Genomic DNA, 24,765 nt, shown 5'->3' with positions numbered 1-24,765 from the left:
TTAAACATTTAATTATTTTTTATTTTTCAATATTTAATCATAAATTGAAAACTTCATAATCATACTTCGTAAATATTCTAGAATTACTTTATAATAAATACATAGTATTATAGATATGATATAAAATAGAATTAACATTTGATAAAATTAAATATAAAATTACAAATATGAAATTTATAATATAAAGTCAAGAAAATAATATATTTTTTATATTAAAAATTAAGTAGTAAGTTTTCAAAAATATAAATATATTCAATTGATATTCTCTATTTCTTGTATTTCATATTATGCGCCAAAAATAACTATAGATAAGAAAAACAAATAATGGGGAGGATGAGAATCAGTATATATATATTTTATATGTATATTACATTCTTATGTATCCATAAATATGAATAAATTTATATAATATTTTTAAGTTTTTTAAACTGAGATTAAAATTTATTTAAATATATTATTATTGTATTGTTTTGTGAGAAATAATATGCTTTTTAAATTCGATTTACGATTTATGAATTTGAAAATAAAGGTTAAGAATTCTTATCGAATTTGCTATGAGATGGCGCTATGTTTTTAATAAATAACTTGTTTTCTATTATTTTCTGCACGTGGATTTACATATTGTAATTTATTTTATACTTTATTGTAATTACTTTATATTTTATTGTAAAAACGTGATGTAAAATGGTTGTAATAGGAAAGAAAAAGGTATTTATTAAAATTACTTATACTATTTTAAAATCATTTATATTTATAGCTATAATTGAGGTTATTTTATGTAATAAAATAGAGATTTGAATTATATATATTATTTATATTTTATAATATATATGATGTCATTTTAAATACTATTGTAAAAATTTTTTTTTAATTTTCTAGTATCAGTCTGGGGAAGGAGCACAGTTTATGACAAGAAAAGCTGCTCTAAAAAAATTGCAGCTCACTTTAACTGATTTTCGTAAATTATGTATATTGAAAGGAATATATCCAAGAGAACCACGTAATCGTAAACGGGCGCAAAAAGGAGATCCTAGTATCAAAATATTATATCATAAAAAAGATATTCAATTTTTGATGCATGAACCAATAATATGGAAACTAAGAGAATTTAAGGTATATTAAATTAATTTTTAATATATAAATTTAAATTATTTTTAATATATAAATATTATGTACATTAAAAACTATAAATATTATAAAAATTATGTTTTTTCAGATATTTAATAAAAAAGTTGGAAGAGCAAGAGCTTTGAAAGAATTTTCAGATATGAAAAGATATTTAGATAATCATCCTACTTTAAAACTAGATCACATTGTTAAAGAACGTTATCCAACATTCATTGATGCACTTAGGGATCTAGATGATTGTTTGACTTTATGTTTCTTATTTAGTACATTTCCATCCCTTAATCATATACCAAGAGATCAGTCGTTGTTATGTAGAAGATTGACAGTTGAATTCTTACATGCTATAATTGCTGCTAAAGCTTTACGTAAAGTATTTGTATCTATTAAAGGATATTATTATCAAGCAGAAATTAAAGGACAAATAATAACTTGGATTGTACCTCATCACTTCAGTTTTGAGCCTCAAGCAAAGAATGATGTAGACTTCAAAATTATGTCTATATTTGTAGAATTCTATATAGTAATGTTAGGTTTTGTTAATTATAGGCTTTATCACAGTCTTAATTTATATTATCCTCCAAAACTTACTACTAATGGTAAGATAATTTTTCTCAAAAATAATAGGTATATAAATTTTTAATAATTTTATATTAATATAATAGAAATGTTTTATATTAATATAATATGTAGATAATAGTGAAAAAATACTTGTTGATGAAGAGGTATATGTATCAGAAAGAATAGCAGCATTAAATGTACCTTTAGTAAATCTGGATCCTACATTACAAAATATAGAAGATGAAGAATTGGAGATAGATAAATTTGCAAATGTACGAATTAATTAAATCAATCTTTTATTATTTTTGACATAAATATTAGTTTATATTCATTTTAGGAAGGTGATGCTACAAATATGGAAGAGATTAGAATAGAAGCAGAAAAAGTTAAAAAATTAAAAACACTTTTTAAAGGTTTAAAATTTTTCTTGAATAGAGAAGTACCAAGAGAACCTTTAGTTTTTATTTTACGTTGTTTTGGAGCTGAAGTATCTTGGGATAAATTACTCTTTGTTGGTGCAACATTTGATGAAAATGATGAAACAATAACACATCATATAGTGGACAGACCTAATATGACTAAACAATATATTTCTAGGTAATATTTTTTTTACAAAATATTTTTTCTTTATCTTATTACATTTTTATTGGTATTTAATTATTTGATATTTTTATATTTTTTTCTAGATATTATGTACAGCCACAGTGGATTTTTGATTCGGTAAATGCTAAAGAATTGTTACCTGTAGAAAAATATTTAATAGGTTGTATACTTCCACCACATCTTTCACCATTTTCAAATAGTCAGCATGATCAGACGTATATTCCACCAGAGGAGCGTGCTCTTATGGATCCTGAATTTAAACTTAATAATGGTGTGCAATCATAATTAAAGTATAATAATTATTAATGGATTAAAAAGAAATTAATTTTTGTTTTATTGTTTTTTTATTTATTAGAAGAAGATGAATCTGAAGAAGAAGTAGAAGAAAATAAAAAAGAAAATAATGAAAATGAAGTGCAGAAAAGAAATTTAACAAAAAATTCAGAGGAGAAACTTGAAGCGAAAGAATCTTCGGATGATTTGGAAACGACAATCGATGAGAAAGAACAGCAACGAAATCGATTAAAAAATGTTAATTATTTTTAAATATATATAATATTATAATTTTATAATTTTTCGATTATTTACATATTTTTAATTGCAGAAAATGAAAGTTAAAACTGGAGAAGTAATAAAGGAAGATCCATGGGAGAAGAAACGACAGGAAAGACAAGAGTATCGATTAAGAGAACGTATGATTAAAAAGAAACATCGAAATTTGTACAGGAGTATGATGGAAGGTCGTAAGGAAAGAGCCAAAGAAATATGGCTTCTTCGTAAGAAGAGGCGGCTACATGATACCGCTGAGAAGCAAAAACGCAAAGAAGAACGCAAACAGAAAAAAGTTAAAGTTACTGAATAAGAATAAATAAAAAAAAAAGCAACTAATACAAATTTAATATTTAATTTACTTTTATTCCACATACATCATTTTTGTAAATGAATTATATTAAGAATTATATCCAATCTCACTTTTCACATTAATCTTCTTATCTTTTATATATTAGTATCGAATATAAAGTCATGAAGATTTGACAGCAGAATATGATAACTTTCTCAATAATCATAAGTACAGTTACGCGAATAGAGAGATGCCTTTTTATCCAGTCCTCCCACTTACCGGAAGCCCACGCATGCGATGATTCTGGTTTCTACTTTTCCCCCGAAGGACTTTGAAGGCCAGACTACCTACATATATTAACCTACGCAATCGTGAGTGTTATTTATCTGTATATAATAAAAGTTATTCATTGCGATGGACTTTCGATTTGATTTTTTTGCACAAAAAATTTTGCATAATAAAAAACTACTCAAAAGATTGTGCATTGATCTCGAATAAAGAACAAATTCATTTCAATCATTCGATCTTTGACTACTTCCGTGACTTTCGCTAGACGAATTATCATTGAAGGACAAATTCATTTAGTGATGGATAAATTACCGTCGATACATCCGGTACTTGCGTATATTATGTTAGCAAGTTACCTTGAATCGATCATTGAAATCGGATTCGAAAATAAAATATCCATGGTCAAGCTATGTATTTGCAATTTTTATTATTTTGAAAATTTATGATTTTTGTGAATTTCTTTTTTAAAATGGAAGCAATAACAAGAAAAATTTGAAGGATCTATAGACGATATTTGAATTTTACTTAAAAATTCTTCTCTAATTAATAATCGCGATCATAAAAATAAAAATATGTAACATCTCAATGAAAATAAATACCCGCCGTGCTATCAGATTTCTACATCATCATGATTTTAAACTTAATTTTTATGTAAGATACGAATTGATTTGCTGCATGATCGAAACTAAGAAAAAGGAAAAAATGAAGAATTAAGCGGAAAGGAAATAAAACAATTTAACTATTTCAGCATAAATGAATTTAAGTAATTTTTAACTTATTTCCACTCCAAACGATCGTCATATCTTGTGTAAAAAAATGCTAAATAGATTTCTTGATAAAATCGACGATTGACTAACGTCTATTTGTGAAAATCTAGTATTAACATTTCTCATTTGTTTGACACAGGTTTTTCGCGAATATTCTCGGTTCTGGAACAGCTTCTCATCGATTTCTTTAGTTATTTGCAGTGGTGACTGAACCGATGTGTCGCGACACTGGCGTCGGTGAAGTCACCAATACCTAACCCGATTCAGGTGTGCGAGCTGTGTGCAGATTGGGTGCTTACGTCACCCTTGCTATTCCTGTTCCAGCCCATCTCCATTCCGAGTCTCCTTAAAACGAGCATCCCTAGAATCTGCAACGCTATATAACGTTCTAATCTCTTCGATTTGCATATGATCATGAATATTATTTCCTTATAACGTCAAATTTCACGATATATATATATATATATGTATATTTCAGCGTCAAAAATAATAATGATCGTTTCATGTTTAATTCAAGAAAAATCTTGAGAGATTTAATTAGTAAATGAAATTCGAGTGAAATTAATGTCAAATGTAATCACAATGGATTTAAATTATTATTTCATCAATGAAGATTTTTTTTTTTAGTACGAGTGGATTTTTAATCTTCATCTTTCTGAATATCCATTATCCTACATGTTCACATTTGTTTTATATTCTGCGAATTTTAATGTATTCTCTTTTAAACGCAGAAATTTATAAAGGAAGGAAATGAGATAGGATGATTTCATAGGATGGAATTTTCTTGCGAATAAAATTTTACGCCGGTGTCTTTTTTTCGATGCTCAATTTCGTGAACGAAACACGGAGGTGAATGCGTGGGATGCGCGTGCAAGAACATCGGGACAACCTACACAATTGATGGTAACGTATCTGATTGTGAAATATCAAGATTTTCGAAAATTTTTTTCCTTCGTTCGAGCTCGAAAAGAACTGTTCTTATGAAATTCAAACGTTATATCTGAAAATCGTCTTCATAGCGATTCGTTAATGAATAAGTCGCAATATTTCAAACGGTTGCATTGCATGTAATTGATCAAAGATGTAAAATATGAAACGCCAAGAGTGGATGAGTATACACGATTATTACTGATTATTTTATATTGACACGTAAGTCGATTCAAGAAGAAGAATGGCCTTGAATTTCATCAGTACCCCGTGTATAATTGCAGTGTATTGTTTCGCGAGGGATCATTAATGAAGAAGAGACGAGTTCCGTTTTCGCGAGGCGAGCACAGCGGATTGGTTGGAAGAAAAACTGTAATAAATGGCAAAAAGGATACGCCTCTCATACGAGGCGAATAATTATATAATCAAGGTTATTACAATATTAGATAATCGATGCATCACTGATATAAAGACGCCGTTGCATTTAATTGAAACACATCAAGGAACGACCTTCGAAAATTTCTCGTGGATCAGACTTAAGAAAGATAGTCATAAAAGCTTGCATTATGCGAGAGATGTTCGAGCTGAATGCACTTTCACGCGTTTAATTATTCCTTCAGTCGGTTGTTCGTTTCAGAGCGACGATTAACTTCGGTGATTTCAATGTCGGCAAAGGCGATGCGTTCGCTCGACTTTGGGCTCTACTTTTTCATCCACACTGATGTTACCGTAAAGAAATCTTCGATCACGTTTAATAAACTTGCAACGGATGAAAAAGTCTCTTTAATTATGTTTAAAATCGCGTGACGTGGCGCTCCAATTTTTAATGAAACGAATCTCTCTTGTCAGAGTCGAGAAAAAGTTTTGTTTATGGAAATTTATTTTTTTTTCCAAAATGAATGTAATTAAATGATTTAAATTTGGCATTCAATTTAATGAATTTGTCTTTTATATCTTGAGAAATAACTTGAAATGAATAAGGAAATTTTATGTTTATTTGAAAAAATACTTGGCTTACATTTCATTCAAAAGTGTTTAATATGGAATACGTATCGATTTTCTATAAACTACAAAATAAATATGTTCCAACAGATATGCTTAGATGCAAGGAAAATTATCATCGAGAAAATATTAATCGAATTTATGTTACACTATTGATATATTCTTGACATTTAAAGCAAATGTCTTAGACGCAGAACCAAGCAATATCACTGCCTCTATCATCATCATTATTTTCTAACGAGATTAACACGAGGGAAAGAATAATAATCGACGATTCACCAATCACTTCGTATTTCATTAATGAACGAATCAACTACGACACGAATGGCTACTTCATTTCAATCTCTGATCGCGGATTATAGCTCTATAAATCAGCCGCAACGGTTTTACGCGACGGCCGGTCGCGAAAACGGGAAACTCGTCGATTACTCGTCGATTACTCGTCGATCCTCGATGCCCGATCGAAGAATTTCTCCAATCGCGAATTATCGCGGAAAAACGTTATCGAGCTGTCGCTCGTCGAAGCGTGCGCGATTGCATTGTGACGTAACAACGGCCGATGATTCAATGGAACGGCGATCATTCACGTCGCATGTCGACGCGTGCCTGGCTCGTTTGCAAATTGGTCAATTACCATCCACCACCTGACTATATATATGTATATATATATATATATATATATATATATATATATATTTGGCCGGTATTTTAATCGAATACTCTCATCCGCCTGGCGTCTCTCTCACGCGCAACCTGAGCGGAGGGATGAATGCCGCGCAACCTGTAGGACAGGTATTCCGCGTTTTTCCATCAAATCGAAATATGCGGATAGATTTTTTCCTTTCTTGCGAATATGATTGGCCATTACTGTGCGTTAACGTCCGTTTCGCTGAAAGAACCAATAACAAAGCGTGAAATCGTGGCTAATCCACGCGATGGAAGGGAATGTTGATTGATCCACGTCGATACGACGAGATTGAGAAGAATAATTTATTTCGACGTGTTATTTTTATGAGCGAAAGAGGGAAGGAAGAGGAAGGTAAATCGCTGGTGGAGTCGTTTAACCAGAAGAAGAAGCGAAGAGGAGATGTTAAGGGGGACTTGAGGTATTTATTACGGGAAGAGGATAAAGTCTTGGAACGGTGTCACCGTTCATTCTCGTCATCCCGGGGTGCCGTGAGCGTGTCCGTAAAAATGTGCACGAGATATTCAAGGAGAGGGAGGGGGGACTAATTACAAGGTGGTTTGCTCGGTGGACGGTCGAAGCTTTTGAAATTTGATCGAGCAACCGATCAGTTCTCCGGCCCAAGTTATCCACAGTTGGCCAGGCGGATGATGGCATCGTCGAAAAGAATACGAAATGAACGCGTGCCCCCACGAACCCGTTACACTACGCCCCGATGAACTCGAGATCCCCCGATATCTACCATGCCCTCCGAGAACAATTTCCTAAATTTCCAAAAATTTATCCCCTTTTTTGTTCCAACAAAATTTTCCATCCGAATAATTTTAATTTGCAAAATAGATCTTCGGATCGTTCGATTAAAAAGAAGAAAGAAAAGGAGAATCGCGAGCTCTGCAACGGATCTTCGGTGTCCAGCAGGCAAATCGGGGTTTTAACGTAATCGCTTGACCTTGCGCAACGCTGTTTCGAGGCAAGCATGAACAATGCGAATTCCCTGCCAGGGGAAAGTAAATCCTTTTATCGTTTTTTTTAATCAGGGAAAGGATCGTTCGCCGATATCGTGCAAAGGATCGCGTAGGCTGGATTCACGGAAGCCGGAGATCTCCCTCGTGGTCGGATCTCATGGATCGTTGCCCGATGCTTTAAAAGATTGCATCGTGGCTCACGGATCGTTGCTCCGATCCGCGGAAGGAAAAATTCATGGGATCTTGCCGGGAAACGTTGTGCGTCTGCCAGGTTCGTGGAGCAACAGTTAATACAACCTGTATTATACGGATATAGGCGGCGTATCGCCGGAGGAGGCAGGAAGGATTAAAAAACCGGGGATTGAATCGCTTCAAGGATATCGACGAGGAGAAAAATCTCATCTGGCGATATTTCGTCGGATGGCGAACGGTTCGCTAATATTTGCCGAGTAATTATTGGTGGAGCGGACCGACCCGTGCTTCCAAGTTTATTTTACCTTCCCACTTTTCTGACTGCTCGATCCTTTTTTCTATCGAACGTCGACGCGTTTCGACGTGCTATGTGAAATTCACGTGTAATCACATCGGGGAACATTCTTCGAATTACAAAATTAATCTCCGTAATCGATCGAAGTTTCAATCCGATAATTATTTTTTCAATTGGAAAATACAAATCGAAAGAGAAGCAAAAGAAATAGATATATAAAAAGCCTTTTAAATACGCGCAGAAATGAAAATCTTACGTATCATTTCCTCATCGTTGCTGATCGATTAAAAATTCAAACGACGTTGAGAGAAGACGTCGTATATTTTTCTTCAAATATACATTAAATCACGTTTCCTCTTCTTCCAAGCATCATTCTCCTAGAGGATAAATTAAATCCGGTGTGTGCGTTTTTATCCTCGTTAAGAGAGACTTTTTCTCGCGTTTCCGTGCTGGCCGTTCGCGGCCCGTTCCGTGAAATCACGTGCAGTGTCGTCGAACGAGGCCGAGACGACGAAGCCTGGTTACACATCGCGTTTCGCGCCACGTCTAATGACATCGTGTACCCCGGCTAGAGAGCGTACACCGGTGTCGGTGAACCCCGCCGCCTCGAGGCATTTCGCACAGGCGGAGGCCACGGAGAAGAAGAAGAAGAAGAAGGAGGAAGAATCCACGGACGTGCGCCTCCTATACTTTGCACCATTACGCTTAATCTACGGCCTGCCGTGTCGATTCATAGAGGGATGCCGGCTTAGAAACGAGCGTCATTGGTACACGTCTCCTCGTAAGTGTCGTCGCCCCTCCCCTCCCTCCCCCCCTCCTCCCCTTGATTCGCGATTCCGCGACCGGAAGATGAACCGGTGGACGCGCGGGATCTCGTCCCCTTTCTCGGAAGAAGGAATACCTCGAATCTCGTGCAAATTCCGGGGAAAAATACGCGGCTCGCCCGCCGCGCCGCTTTCACGCCTTCTCCCGATGAATTATGCATCGGTGAAACGGTTCACTCGGGGCAGCTCAGCCCGAGGCGGCCATCGCGAATCGGCCAACGTCGTCAAGGTTGTTCGAACCGCGACTATTTTAAGGCGAAGGTGTTTGCTCCACGTTTTTCGAGATGCCACCTCGAGATTCCATGCGTATCGATTCTTCTGTTTCTGGATACGAAATGTACGCAGAGGATGTATACATATATCTATCGTGGGCGAACATCGTCGTAGATATCCATCGAGGATTATTATTTAATCACAGAGAAGATTCCGTCGCGTTATCGTTCATTCCTCCTTTCGTGTAGTACCTTTCCTCCATGCATCGCGATCAATCGTTGAAGGAACGTAACCGTCGTGTTCGTTTCCCCCCGCGAAATTTCTACGTGTTTCGGTGTTTTCCCTCCCTGATCGAGTTCAAGCTCAAAAGAGGATCATCATCATCATCATCATTATCATCATCATCCCGTTCAGATCAACCTCTCTCTCTCTCTCTCTCTCTCTCTCTCTCTATACACATTGTAGAGGGTTTCGAAGAGAGCGCGCTAGAGAGATCGGTCGGAGACGACGCGGAGCTCTTCGAGTTCGCGCGTCGACCAGAGCTAGCTCTACGTAAACTTCTATATTAGTTGTGTCGGCAGTCTTCTCGAGACTGTGTAAGTGGTTTGGAACAGGTAAGAACGATCGGGTTGATCCGGGTGAGGGACAGAGAGAAGAGGAAGGGCGCGCGGGTGAGGGGCGGGGGAGGGGGCAGGGGCGAGGTAGAACAAGGTGGAGGAGGGAGGGAGAGAGGAGTTCGTAGAAGGAAAAGGAGAGGAGGGAGGCTCGTGAAAAGAGAGAGGCCGGCCGAGCGAAGAGAAGGACCGTCGGCCAATGAGACACCAGCCCGGTGATGACGTCGTCGTTGTCTCACGTCGAAGTCTCACCAAAAGTCTTCGCCAGCCGCTAGTTCGTCCGCGGTCTCCCGGCTGGACGAGGAGTTCGTCCTTTTCGCGAAATTTGATCACCGACAGGTGGTTTCCTATTTATTTATTTTTTTATCGTCTGTTGTTATCTCATCGTTACTTTCCTTTTTTTTTTTTTTTAATCACTATTATCATCATTATCATCATCATCATTATTATTATTATTATCTCGTAATCGTGGATCGGCCAAGTGAAACAAGCCAACATTGGACATTCACGGATACGCGGAAGGATCGTGGCTGAAGGAGGCTGCTGTCAGCCATGGGGACGGGTAAGTTGTTGTTGCACGACGGTCCACGCGTCGGGGTAACCGTCCGCCTCGAGGATTCTCGTTCGGATCTCAACCTTCCTTTCGATCCTTCGTTCGAATTCAACGATTCCACCTGGATCACTCTGCCCGTTCTCGTTTCAACGCCGCCGTTACAACTCTCACGGATCGCGATCGCTTTTTCCTTCTCTTTTCGATCTTGGCGAACATAAGGAGATCGCCATCACATTGCCCTCGTTGGACATTATACCGATATCCGGCTACAGTTTCTCCTCTCCTCCCTTCACTCCCTCCCGATCCCTTTATTATCCCACCAAGGTTTTTTTCTTTCTTTTTTTCCTTTCCCGGGGAAATGGAAAGTAATTTTACAAGTTGATAAAGTAGGGAGCAATAGTTGCAACGCGTATCACCGGGATAAGATAGATCGTAGCTCTCCGGAGATCCTTTGTCCTCTTCTAAAGTCAAGGTTATCCTCGAGTGTGGAATATTCGCGAGTGTCTGTCCAGGCCAGTTCGACAGTGTCGGTGCGCTTTGTTCGAAAGACGGTTCGAAGAACGAAGATATAATTAACGTTCGAAGGTTCTCGCTGTTCTCCAAAATGGACGATCTTTTGCTGCGAGTTCGCTTCGATGCGAAACGATAGCGATATCCTTCACGGTTTCGAGATTCATCGATCCGTCGTTTCCCATCTTGATCTTGAGCTCGCCGACTTTCCACACCACGGCCTTGAATCAATTATCCGATCCTTGGGAGAAGGACGCTGAAAATGCTTCTCGATCTTCCGCGTAAAAGTGTAAACGCTGCATCGCTTTCATCTCGATTTCTTTCTCCTTCGATTTCAAGAATTCGATACATTTACATCGGTGAAATCGAGACACGATCTTCGGATCGATCTCTCGTTACACTTCGCTCGAACACTTGACACCTTTTACGAAATTTACGAAAATTATAATATTTGAGAGAGAGAGAGAGAGAGAGAGAGAGAGAGAGAGAGAGAGAGAGAGAGAGAGAGAGAGAGAGAGAGAGAGAGAGAAGAATAAAAAAAAATAATAAAAAAGAATGGAAAACCTTTTCTATTCGTTCTATCGGATGCAGTTATGTCAGAGCGCACGATAGTTTCGACCTTTAGCACATCCTTTAGGCAGATGGTGTCAAGGATGATGCGCGAGGTGTGCGCGCCAACCGATCAGAAATTATGCGATTACCTGGGCGTAACGCGTTGTTTCTTTTCTTTTTTTTTTTTTTTTACACGCATTGAAATAAATTCTAAATAAATTCTAACACTTTTTCGTTTGCTTCTCGGTTGGTCACGTCATCGTCAACACTTCGCCCATCGCACTTTCTTCGCCCACTCCACGTTCTGCGTACGTATTTGGCGATCGTTGGGCGCATCCTCGCCGATCGTTTTACTTTTCATATCACGGTTGAACCACGGCCACTTCCGGTTTCGCCATTGCACCGAGTTTCGAAAGTGCACGTGGGTAAAAGTCGACAACGACCGAACCAGGGTATCGTTGCACATTTTTCTTTTCCCTCGACTCGTTTCTCATTCGATTATTCGGCGTCGATTATCGATATATATCCTCTACTCGAAATCGATTTTGGGGATCGAATTGATGATCGAATCGAATCGTTCCTTACCTTATCGTCCAACCTGAGCTCCTCCTCTACTGACCTTGAATCTCTTCCGCCAATAATCGGTTGCAAACGAAGAAATCCCCGGATCCTCTTCTGCGTGTACAAGTTCTCCTTCGCCTCGAGAGGAAGACGGAAGAAATTATTTGGATTCGACGGGTATATCTATATAAACGTAAGGAAGGAGGAAATTATCGAGGGGCGGTAATTCGTGTTCCAAGATGGGTATAGATCGGTTATCGATCGCCCCTAGGCGAGTTGGAGCGTAATGGTCAAGCGTATATATACCCCAGGGTGCAGTGAATTCGAGCAAGACACTTTCTGTGACAAGTATATATAAGAGAAGTTACGTTGGATCCGGTTTTGCGTCGCGGAGTGCGTGCTTTCACCGCAACGACGACGAAGACGACGACAACGACGACCACGACATCGAGAATCGACGAGATGTGCAAAAAAGGATCCTAGGACGATGATGATGATTAAGCGGCGAAAACGGGTCGCGAGTGATGGCTGGGACGATGTGAGTGAGTGAGCAGTTTTGGAAAACGCGGTGGAGAGAGAGAATGAGAGAAAGAAAGAGAGAGAGAGAGAGAGAGAGAGAGAGAGAGAGAGAGAGAGAGGATAAAAGAAAGGATACAAGTTGTGGTTATCGGGGAGCGGATGGTGGTCCTTTGGTGGTGCCAACTCGTCGCCGTCATCGCCTCTCGAACGAGTAACGCAAGTATCTATTTTTATCAACGAATCGACCATTTGCTGACATCACATTGCGTAAATTCATTCTATCGGGATTACCTGTGAATATGGGCAATTGAAATTATTAATCGGCAAAATGTAACATCGTCACGGGTCTGGAAGAACGATCGAGCGATTCGCATTATTTTTATTTTTCTTTTCTTGGAACCGTTATATTTTTTTAAGATCGTTTTTTTTAAAGATGGATTATTAATGATTTTTCTTTGATAAATGTAACGAGACATTCGATCCTTCGTAAAGATTGCTTAAACGATTTTAAACAAAAAAATTTCCTACATCTTTTACGAAAAATGAAGAAATAAGATAAAAAAAAATAATAACTTCGACGTTTCATCGTATAAAATATCAGTTCATAAAAAAAAAAAAAAAAAAAAAAAAAAAGAAAAAAAGAAAAATCTCTTCTCAAAAGAGATAACTTGCATAGCATCGCAGAAAAGAAGATCCATGGACGGGAGAAAAAGAATAAACATATCACTTTTTCCCTCGATTCGGATCTCGATCATCGCAAAAAAAAGAAAAAAAAAAAAAATCACCGAAACAACTTTCCCTCCTCGTGGCTTCCCGACAAAATCGTCGATTCAAGCGTTACTCGGAACGTCACTCGGTACGAACAGAAGAAGGATGACGCGTAAACCGTGGATTCACCTGTCGGAGTGTCGATGATTGGACAAACCATTCGTTCCCTTCCACTGGAATGGAATTCACCCTCTTTTTCGAACGGCGCAAGAACCTTATTTTCATGGATGGCCGACCGATCTCGGTTGGCGTTCCAATTCCATCCAATTCCATCTCATCTTGCAAATCCGCCACGAATACATTACGCGATCGTCTCGCTTTTTGGCCCGTTTTGCTCGTTAAAAACTATGGCCGGTCAAAAAAAAAAAAAAAAAGAAAAAAGAAAATCGATTACCGCGTACATTTGCTGGAACTCATCACGCTTGGAGCGAATTGAGAATCGAGTTTCGCGAAAGATGCGCGATGAAGCCATATTCGCGGGATAAAACCGGTGTTTTACCGCTCTGAATGCCGATTCGCGAACGTGACCGTGCAAATGCGGACAACAACAACTGTTCTGCTCGTTCATCGTATTATCTCTCGTCTCAGGGGAAAAAAAGAAAAAGAAAGAGGCGAAAGAAAAGAGTTCGATAAAATTTTCGAAAGCGAGAGTACGAGATTCACCGATTTACGAGACACTGGTTCACGCTTATTGAGCTTGTTTCGAAGCTGTGACTGTGTTACGTGATTAACGTTCACCGTGAAATTCTGCGATAACGTGTTGCGTTAATGCTTGGATTTCCCCATTTGTCTTTGCGTATCTGTGTGAACCCCGGGGCCAGGGGTCCCACTCCCGAGTCCGGTCTTTCTTCTCGGTCATTTCATCGGCTAGGAACGGCTATTGAAAAACCGCGGTGATCGTACATTTTCAACTGTTGTAACATTTATAACAGCGAATCTTATTCTCGTTACTTGACGTCTTCGTTCTTCGAATTTTCGAAAAAAAGAAACGGAAGAGGTTTTCTTTTTTCTTTTTTTTTTTTTTTTTTAAGGAGGAAACAGAATTATTGCCATTAACTCGACGAGAAGAGAAGATTAGACTCGCACAGTCTGGTGACACTGTCATTTTTCAACGATGACGACCATCCATTTCCCTGCACATTTTATTACCTCAGAGACAATGGGCGGAGCGCAGTCAGGATTACTTTCCACTCGGTTTTCTTATGTCACCGATCGAACTGCCGCGCCACGTCCGATCGATGGCGAAAGGCATTGTCGAGGTCACGGTGCTCTGTCATTTTTCCCGGTCGAAACCCGGTAGAAATTGGAGCGAATGCGTGGGTATTTACGTGTGGGATCGATCGTTACTCAATCGCCTTGCGATCTACGCGTGTTCTAAATAAAACTGGAGCAAAAAAACACGACGGAGGAGTGCATCGATCTCCATCGATCCGATTATCCCAGATGCAACCTTCCCGGAGCGAGGTGATTTCAAACTCGATTAACCGAGTAATTGTATCGCTCGATCTCGAACGGATTGATCCATAGATCTTGGAAGATCGCAGCAGGGAAATAGATAATACTTTTAGGTGACGCGTTTCCATCCTGGAGATTCTTACATCCGATAAGATCGTAGGAAAGAATCTTGAAGGAACTCGAAGAGAATTTCGCATTTGAAATTATGATTTCCACGAGGTTTGTACAGACACATGTTCTCGATGATGAGAATGCCTGGAATCGTTGCGCGTGATCCACGTTCGAGGAATCTTCGTTAAGGAATCGTGCTCGAGATACGAAATGCCTGTAAACGAGGGATCTCTCTCCGAGTTGTATTTAATTCATTTTGAAGAGATTTTTTCTTTTCTTTTTTTTTTTTTTTTGTGAATCACAGTGAAATCACTCGTAAAAACTTTCCTTCGCGACTCGTGTTCAAATTATGGAAATCGAAACGAATCGTGAATCGTGCATGACAGGAAAGGAGAATAATACGCGTGGAATTTTTCGTGCATTAACTGTGACCCCGTTTGAACTCGTTGACAGCCGATTCTGTTGCGCAATCGGGAATGTGTAACGCACGCGAAGACGTCCTATTTCCAGCTGATGTATCTGCTGGAAATAATTAATAAGCGCGACGAGGAGCCATCCTTGGCAGCGTTTAATTATTCGTAAACTCGTTCACGTACGAATGTTTGAATCAAAATTCAAATATAAAAGCAAGTTCAAATCTCGTGATCCCATTTTGCAATAAGGAAATAATCTCTCTTCTTCCCAACTGTTACGTACAAAGATACGTTAAAAATATTTAGAGAAATTTTGTAAAAAAAAGAAAAAGAAAAATTGTATGAATTATTCGATTATGGAGGATCCAAGTTATTCCATTAATATAAAGGAGAGAGTTCGAAATAAATTAATACGTACGAATAGAGTGAATAGTTTAATCAGTATCGTAGTAAATCATTTTTAAGCCAAATCGTAAAAAAATCGAAACTATCGAATCAGATTTTAATACATACTTGACCCCATCGCAATCAGATAATCCTCGTGATATTCGAATATTGGCCTCGAGGAGTTGCATTATACGATACGAAAAAGGAAAAAGGAAACGGGTATAATTGATGTTGAATAAACGATACGCTTGATAAAACGGATATTCCTCATATCGAATCGCAATTATTTAAACGAGGACGTTTCTTCTCGCAATTCCACGAGCGAGAATAAATAAAAGGAGGGGGAAAAAGGATAAATTTATATACACGTGTAGATACTCGTTCGTGTGAAATTTCTCGATAATTAAGGAAGTGCAATTAAGCCCTCTTCTCTGTTCTCGGTTCACCTGCTAATTTTCTGTCGCATGACACCGAGCCGTTATTACATACCTACCCGGAATCGTTTTCAAACGTCTTTCCAACGTCTCTCTTCTCTTTTCTCATCCCCGTCTCTTTTACGTAACAAGAAATCCAAGCCAAACCACGAAAACCAAAGTGTTCAACTTTGGTTCCACCGATTGTTCCCGCGTTGTTTCGCTCGCATTCCACCGTGCACAAGTTAAGGTCGTTTCAGGTATATTAAATCGTTCGGTGCTTTTTTTCTTGTTTTTCCAACGAACGAGAGATTTAATTCAATCGTAGACGTTTCACGGAGGGGAGAAAAAGGAAAAAGGAAAAATGAAGCTCCCAGGCCGGGACGTAATGAGGTGAAACGGCGGAGATGCCTTTTTGCCATCGTGCGTTTCGAAGATGAGAAAAGTCATGAAAACGTTCGAGGCGAGGCACGGCCTCCTCTATAATCTCTCTGCGTATTTATGAGTTTCGCGAGTAATATTTAGCATGGGCTTCATTCAATTATGCACCCCGCCAGGCAGTTTCCTCGGCCCAATTGCATCTTTGCTACGCTTCTCTATTGCGAATGCGCGCGGCCATGCGTTCGAGATCGCCGGTTGCGGAGAACGATCGGCTGCGCCGTCTTCCGCAGCGAAATCAATTTTTCCCACCGCTAGAGAAAAATTAATGCACACATTTCTCATTCGTTTGAATACAAATTCGAAATTATATCAATTTCAATTTCGTTTCTGCGCTGGATGTTGGAAATCGAAATCATCCGAAGATCTAATATAATCGAAGATATAAATATTGGAAATATCGATCGTTTCACAAAGATTACATACTTATTAGAAACTGATATATAAAGAGCGTTCCAGAACTGGAATTTAAGCCATATCTAAATCACCATCTTCTGGAGGAAGGATATCTTGTGAGAAGTTAAAAAAAAGGAACAGAGAGATAAATTTCAAGTTTCTTTCTATTTTTGAAACAAAAAATTGCTGAAATGAAAAATCCAAATGAAATTACTCCATACGCACACACGCATATATATGATACCTCAAGTTCAATCATTGTACAAAGACGTTCACTTGGATTAATTAAATCACGGGGAGGGGCCGGGCTACACCGAATTAAATCGCCCGAAATCCGGCTACCGTATAATAAATATAGGAGGGGCATGCGAACACGATAGAACACCACCGGTTGAAACGACGATGATTAACCGGTCGATCGGTTAGACCGGTATCCACGTCAAGCAACGCGAAAGTGGCGAGGTGCGGTCGTCCATTGCCGATTATAGGCATCGTTCGTTTCTGAGACGCCACTCGTTCCTTCTCCCTTTTTCTTCATTCGAGCTTGTCTACGAGAGAGAAAGGAAAAGAGAGTGCGTGGTGTATCCGTTATGGCCAGTCCTGGGACGAACGTTACGAGCTCGTGGTTCGCCAGCGTGAATTCGTATTCGTGTATGCGTATGCGTGTTGTCGGATCGAGATTTTTTTCTCTCTTTCTCTCTCTCTCCTTCTCTTTATCATTTTTCTGACCACGAAATGAGCACATCTTCGAGACTTTCTGCCTCGAACGCCCGCAGGTATCGTTTCATGGGGGAGGAGAGAAAGAGAGAGAGAGAGAGAGAGAGAGAGAGAGACGTCGTACGTTAGATTGCATCCTCCGGATCGAATCGTTAATTCTCAAACGATTCACCTTGCAATTTATGGCACCTTCCTCGTGGACACCTCGCGAATATCCTCGTGAGAAATTTATAAATGGCCAATTTCCAAACGGATGAGAAATTAGGATTAGGGCTTGGCTCTTTCCAATTTTAATAATATGCAAATCTAAATCTGGTCTCCCTCTGCGTCTATAAATTTTGAAAGTGTATTCGTATCGGAACGAAAAGAAATCCTCTCGTTTTCTTCAATATTAATCTTTGAATAAGAATAAATTTTGCAGAAACAAACGAATCGTGGTGCACAATCGATGAGATCACGCCGAATCAACAATAATAATATCGAAATCGGTTTTAATACGAGGAAAACACGAAGCGCAGAAATATGTACAATTTCTCTACCGTTTAATTAACCGAGAAAAGCCGTGAGAGAAGAAGAGGAGAAACGTGGAAGCATGTCACACATATTTTTGGATTTTCTTCGCCGTTCTCATTTTCTCCTGCATCCACCTTTCTCCCTTTCTCTTTACATCTTTGCCGGTCTTGCTCTTTCCCTCCTGTTAGCTCGCGTATATCGCGTTCCTCGGAAGCAAAATATTCTCTTCGACCTTTCGCGGCCACCGAGTGTAGGCGCCATTACTCGGATCTCCCTTCTTCTTCCACCTACTTCTTCCTCCTCCTCCTCCTTCTTTTCCGTGCTCATCTTTCGTGCTCTTCTTCCCCCTTCTTCTTGCTCTTCTTCTACTTCTACAACTACTACTCTCTTCTCCCCCTTCTCCTTCTCCTCCTCTTCCTCCTTCTTCTTATCTCGTCGGTCTCTACGAGTCAAGGACCGTTCTCAAGGAGGTCGCTCCTTTTAACCGGGCGTGTAGTGTGTTTCCTTTGTCTCTCGGAATCGGCTTGGTATCGCGGCTATTACGTCGCTCGACATTTCCCTCCCTTTCTTCCTCCCTCGTTTGCTTTTTCGCTCCAGACCAACTTTTCCTCCGGATGCATATCCGCCGAAAAATGGATGAGAAATTTAGAAAGGGATTCTTTTTGTTTCCTTCTTTCTTTTTTTTTTTTCACTTTGGTAACTTTCGACTCGAAACGTTTCTTCTTTCTTGTTTGACCGTTTTGTTTTCTTGAATTTTTCCTTCCATTTCCAGAGATATTTTTCAGAGATACTTCCAGAGATATTCCACTTGCCACTGGGACCACTTTTTAGTATGCGCACAACGAGGGAAGACATTTAACGATCGCGCAATGTTCACTTCCCTCGAATAAATCTCTTTACTCGATCGCTCGTTATTTTGCTTGGTTATGCAAAGTGGTGAACGATAAATATACGGATTTAGCTGAATGGATATATTTTGGTTATACGTGAGTGCACGTGTCGGGCTATAGAGCAACAACTGAATTATAGATAAAATTTCAATGAACTTTATACCCTATAACAGTTCGTGATTCGCTTTATTCCCGGAAAATAAAAAGACAGAGGAGCGAAGTCAACTTTGAGGAGCGATTTTAATCGGCTCCAACCTACGATAATATTATTTTATCATTCTTTCGAACCCTCGGGGTCAGGATGTCACGGCCATTGGCTTTCACGAGATATCATCGCGTAGCTTCGAGCAAAGCGTACAACACCTGTAAGGGAACGATACACGGCCAAGTTAATGGACCGAGTAAATTTAATCATACCTCGAGTCCCTCTCCCTTCGTTATCACAGCCAGATACAACGATCGCGAGAGATGATTAAAAGCAAGTGTCACTTTTCCTTTTCTCAGCGGATCTGAAAAGTCTAGTTCGTCGCGTTTCTTACGAGCGGACACTCGCCGATCTGGATTATCGCGATCGTTATTATTCCTTATCCCTCGAGATCCTTCCTTTATCCTTCGCGCATTAGATTCAACTTACGCCTCTTCTCCGAAGAAATTATTGCGGACGTGATCGGCAATTTCGATTCAACTCGATATCTCGGCAATTTGCTCGCCGAGCAAACTTGAATGAATACAAGTTTACAAACGGTCTCGAAATACGGTTCTTTTAATTGCACTTGCTTACAAAAAAAGAAAAAAGAAAAAGAAGAAAAATGCAACGATCAGCTGTCGTTTAAACGTACGCGTCCAATTTGCATACAAATAATAGGTTTCTAGACGAGGGTAATCTCTAGCTGGATGTTTGCCTAACTGTAAAAAAACAGTGTCACGTCTGTTTACGAATTCGCGGCAGAGAGTTATTCGAAAGCTCGTCGACAGGACGATGCAAATGAGCGGTCGAGGAGAGAGGAGGGAAAGAGAGAAAAAAGAGTTACGGGATCGATCTCCCGCTCAAAGCGTGAATCGATTTGTATCGGTTGTAATGAAATTACGAACGAAGCGTGCAAAGAAAGAAACGCGTCTGGTGGAGGACGTGTTACGTAAATTATATTGATAGCGCAAACGCGGAGGTATCGCGAAACGGGGACACGGCTCGACGGAATCTTCCTTTTTTCTTTTTTCGACCGTCGTAACGGAGAGGTTCGATGCATGTCGGCAAATAGAAGCAATAAGACGCAGGCTTTAATTAAACCTTCAATTTCTGATTCTGTACGGCCGCTTCTTTCATCCTGGATAAATCTCAAGGATGTTTTATATCCTCTTGTCGGAAATATTTCTCCGGGACGCGACTCGTTATTCGATTTACATATCAAATTGTACCTCGATCATTTGTCAATCGAGATGTATTCGACGCGAAGTTTTTACGTATCCTTCTAATCGTCACTTTTAAAATTCTAATTTACCAATTTGAGACCAGGCATTCGAACGTCGAAATTGGCACGATCTCGAATATAACTTAACCTTAGCTCGAGGTTAAATTCGTACCCGAGAAAAATCAATTACACACGCGTAACCAACCTCGTACGTGTTCACCTCGATAAAAATAACGCGATGAATAATAAATACGAATTCAATTTCCTCCGTCGGCATCATCGCTCAACATCATCGCGGGAAAAAAAAGAGAAGAAGAAAGAGAATAACGAGATTTAATCCGTGGCCAATCCCTCTCTCTCGTATCTAATAAAATTCCTGGATCGATCGGTTGCCGGAAGCTTACGTTACCAGAAGTCTCAATCATTGTCACGGATTGTCTCGGCACCGTTCATCCTACGATCATCATCGTACCGCTTGTTTATCCCTCGATTGATTGTTTGGAATAAGCGGCAATACGATGAATGTCCAGAAGGGAGAGAGAGAGAGAGAGAGAGACTGCTCCGCCACAATTTCTTACTAATAATAATTCTGTGAACGTCGTCGTTCATGCAGAATCGACCTTCCACCCTTTAACGGTTACGATGCAATTATTCGAGCTTCGAGATGGCGATGTCAGAGGTCGCGGCGTAAATTACTTTTCATGCCTCTTGCATGGTTCCGTTACGCGAATACTTTGCACGCGCTCATTACGCGACGATGATTTTATTATTTCATCGAGCGACTCGAACGAGACTCCTTTCGTTTCGTCCATCGATCTCTTCTTCCACGTCTACGACCTTGCGGTTTCCTACCGCGTCTCGTTCCTTCACTCATCCGGATGGAATTCGAAGAGGGTAATTTTAAAATCGCGGGGAAGATGATATATATATATTATACGTATATATGAATATATGAAAAGGATAGATGTTTATGATTCTTAAGACGGTTGGAATGGTGCGTGGCCGATGAATATGGTAATGTTAGGGTGTGAGAAACGAGACTAACAGGGCAATAAAGATCTCGTGCGGTGTCTACAGGGTGTCTCGTGACAAGTGGGGATAGGTGATTTAGCACGGCAGGTAAAAAAAAAAAAAAGAGGTTCGCGCATTACGTGTATTATTTGAACTGGTTACGTTACGGGTAAGTGTAATGAGTTTTAACGATTTGTCATTTTGTTTTTCGAGGAAGATAATTTAAACGATTGCACTTTCAATGTAATTCGAACTGTGGTATGATATAAATAAATCTTGTTCATTCCGAACAACGAATGAAAGGAATCGTAAGGAATATTAATCGACGAAAGCGAAAAATTCAGAAAAATTGATTCATCGAATCTTGATTATATGAAAATTCGAAGAATCGAGGCTCGAATCAATCCTGGGAAACGCTTTGCATGCATTAAAACCTCGTTCATTCGATATTGAAGGAAACAAATGGATCGGAAGATGGGCAGCGGATAATTCTCATTTATCCGGTAATCTGTTTCCCGTTTCGACGAGGCGCAGTTTTACAGTGGAAAAAAATAGCCAGCGGCGCGAGAAACGTTAGAACGGTGAATTTTCGCAACGATCAATTTGTCCGGTTAACAATCGGCAACACGTGTTAGACGGCGATCAGGAAAATTGCAGTAATTTTACCGTTTTGCGGTAGTCATCCAGGCGTACGAGCATATACATATATATATATATATTGTAGTCGAAACCGATAATAATAACGCCACCACGCTGTTTCTCCTCGAATTTGTGCGCATCCTTAAACGACACGAGCTTATTATTCCACGATTCGCGTTTCGTTGAGGTTGTTGAGGGGGAGGGGAGCGTGTCCTCTTCTGCCAATATTAATTCGCGATCACGGTCGAACAGGGGACGTGTCCACAAAGGGAATAATGGATATATTCTTGGAATAACAATATTTGCGCGTTCAATATTTGCTCTTCAAAACCCTCCATCTTTGTTCTCGGAATCGATCGAGAAAGTTTCGCGGAAAATCAAGGAAAAACGTAGAGAATCAAATGAATCGCGGAGAATAAAATTAGCCGAGAATATTTCGTCATTCGTCGAAGGATGGAGTGATTCTCGCGTTATTGAAACTGTTGAACGTGTTAACAATCATTGACGCGTTTGCGTGCGCCTTAAGCGGGCGGAGAGTTCAATGCTTGCATCAGACGGCTCGATTACAACCGCCGCGCCGTGTCACCAGTCTTCCCATATTTAGGGAAAACATCCGTTAAGTTATTGCGTGATCGCCGCGATCCTGGAAATTTTATTCTCTCTCGAGTTTAACACGCGTTACGAAAATTCTCGTTAACGATCGACAGTTATAACGAGTCGAGAGTTATCGGATCGAAGCTTCGCGGTTGCTTTTTCTTCTTTTTTTTTCGCCAACTTTTTGCCAAGGATATATTCTCACGGATCGAACAAGCAGAACGTCTTACCGTTAAGCGGTAAGGCACGCTCTCGTGGGAAAAAAAATACCACGATTCACGCGAGAAAATCGTTAACACTGTATACGTGTTCTGGTGGCACGTTCGTGGATGTTGATTAAGGTAAAGGTAAGGTGAAGATTAGAGGGAGAATAATCGCTTTTACGATATAATCCGACGGTCACCCGTGACATCTCCATCCGTTGGACGGAAAATTTTTATCGCGGGGATAGTTAAAATTGCTTACGACTCCGATAATTGATATTTTACGCCGCTTCGGTAATTAACGTTCCACAACTAGTTATCGTTAAACGGCTTTTATACTTGATAAGCTTGAGGATTACGCGTCGGTGGATACGTTGGTCGGCCCCTCGCACGCACGCACGCACTCACCAAGTTTCGTTCGAACGCAGCTTCGTTCGGATAAAACGGGGAAGCGAGCGAATATTTTGTGCATTATTCGGTTGCATGGCGGCGAGTCGACTTTGCAATCGAGGAAATTACTGCTTATCTCTTATATCAGATACAGATCTTACTATGAGTGGAATCAGAGTGTGAAGCCTTCTCCCCTCCCTTCATGAATTAACATCGTTATGGGATGCGTTATTAGCTGCACCGTGAAATCTCGAAACCGTAGTATAATTATCACATTATCATTTGGAAACAAATTGTGATCCCTTAACGATCGTTTCATTCAATCCGATTATTATTACTCTCCTTATAATCCTCAGCAATCATTTCTTTTTCCAGGCAGTGAATAATCTGTTCATTGTCGTTCTTGGATTCTGAAAGAAATTACGAAATCTTGAAACCGTCGTCTAATTATCACAAATTGTGATCCCTTAACGATCTTTTTGTTCAATCGGATTACTATTCTTCGCGAGCAATCACTTTTTTTCCAGGCAGTGAACAATCTGTTCATTGTCGTTCTTGGATTCTGAAAAAAAATTACGAAATATTCTCTTCCCACGAATACCCTTCGATAAAATCCTTCGAATCGGTTACGAAGCAATTAAAGCATTTTTAGATAATAATTGGAAGACGATCGCCAAACCAGATGACTTCTTTCCCCGCCGATCGAATCGAGGCCACAGGCACGAAACCTTGGCTCCCATTCGCGCGTCTTCGCGCGACAGGTATCCACCATCTGGTTTTTCCCCCGCTTTTCTCACGTCCCACTCACGCGTTCCTCTCGATCGCCGCGCAACGAATTCATTCCATCGATCCCTCGTCATCGTCCCTGCCAAAAATGGTAACTCCTCCTCCTCCGCATTGTCGTCTCATTCACGTTTCACCTGACCCTCTGATGACGCGAGGTCCGTTAATTTATTTACGTCAGCACACGAATCATTCTTTGGCGGGTAATCCTTTGAAAGCGAGTTGAACGCACCGTGAAGAATTTCGAACCGTCCCGGGATATCGAACTCGAAAGATGCTCGAGTTACGACCAACTTTTACTGTTAGACACCAAGCTTTACGACGCTTGGTGTCTCTTACACCATGCCGGATCGTAATCCAGCGCGGATTCCGTGGAAAAACGTAACGGTATTGGAAACGCGCCGCGAATCTACGCTCCGCGAGCCAACCTTTATTTATATTCACCCGTTATTACCGAGCTGTGACGTGAGGATCGTTATTTCGATTCGAGATAAGCGGCGGTTACGTTGAAATTTTTCCCTCCAGTCGTTCTCTCGTTCCTCTTATTGGAGCAACAATTTTTCGCGAATTCCGTGATCCTTGTTTTCATCCCTCTTTTTATCGCGGGTATTTCTTCTGCGTTGTTACGGGTAACAAAA

The 24,765-nt window shown here is 39.8% G+C and overlaps 2 protein-coding genes across 3 annotated transcripts in view; both read left to right on the top strand.

Annotated features, from left to right (window-relative positions):
• Positions 1-304: 304 nt before the first annotated feature.
• LOC100870169 (pescadillo homolog) lies at positions 305-3,549 on the top strand. Of its 2 annotated transcripts, none has more exons than XM_012493607.3 (8): positions 305-708; positions 880-1,113; positions 1,217-1,724; positions 1,819-1,958; positions 2,024-2,283; positions 2,373-2,560; positions 2,645-2,820; positions 2,894-3,549. In XM_012493607.3, the coding sequence occupies exons 1-8, from the start codon at positions 685-687 to the stop codon at positions 3,149-3,151; spliced, it is 1,788 nt and encodes a 595-aa protein (XP_012349061.2). In that variant the 5' UTR covers positions 305-684; the 3' UTR covers positions 3,152-3,549. The 2 variants fall into 2 exon arrangements, with proteins under 2 accessions (XP_012349061.2, XP_012349062.2); XM_012493608.3 differs by having other exon boundaries at positions 529-708; positions 2,648-2,820.
• A 6,626-nt stretch (positions 3,550-10,175) lies between these two features.
• Positions 10,176-24,765, top strand: part of dpy (fibrillin-like protein dumpy) — a 109,504-nt gene continuing 94,914 nt past the window's right edge. The window contains exon 1 of the mRNA XM_086909689.1: positions 10,176-10,464. Coding sequence (XP_086765815.1) covers positions 10,455-10,464 — 10 coding nt within the window. The 5' untranslated portion in view covers positions 10,176-10,454. The remainder of the gene's footprint in view (positions 10,465-24,765) is intronic.

Source organism: Apis florea, unplaced genomic scaffold, assembly GCF_048593485.1.
Source record: "Apis florea isolate Af1SG1 unplaced genomic scaffold, ASM4859348v1 contig_3158_pilon, whole genome shotgun sequence".
Classification (NCBI taxonomy): Eukaryota; Metazoa; Arthropoda; class Insecta; order Hymenoptera; family Apidae; genus Apis; species Apis florea.
Note: the sequence above shows the minus strand (reverse complement) of the source record. Positions and strands in the feature narration are given on the sequence as shown.

Excerpts from the sequence above, each read along its gene's own strand:
- LOC100870169 (XM_012493607.3), top strand. The coding sequence starts at position 685 with ATGGTTGTAATAGGAAAGAAAAAG. Across the intron at positions 709-879 it reads TTGTAATAGGAAAGAAAAAG|TATCAGTCTGGGGAAGGAGC; the intron begins GTATTTATTAAA and ends TTAATTTTCTAG. Across the intron at positions 1,725-1,818 it reads TCCAAAACTTACTACTAATG|ATAATAGTGAAAAAATACTT; the intron begins GTAAGATAATTT and ends TATAATATGTAG.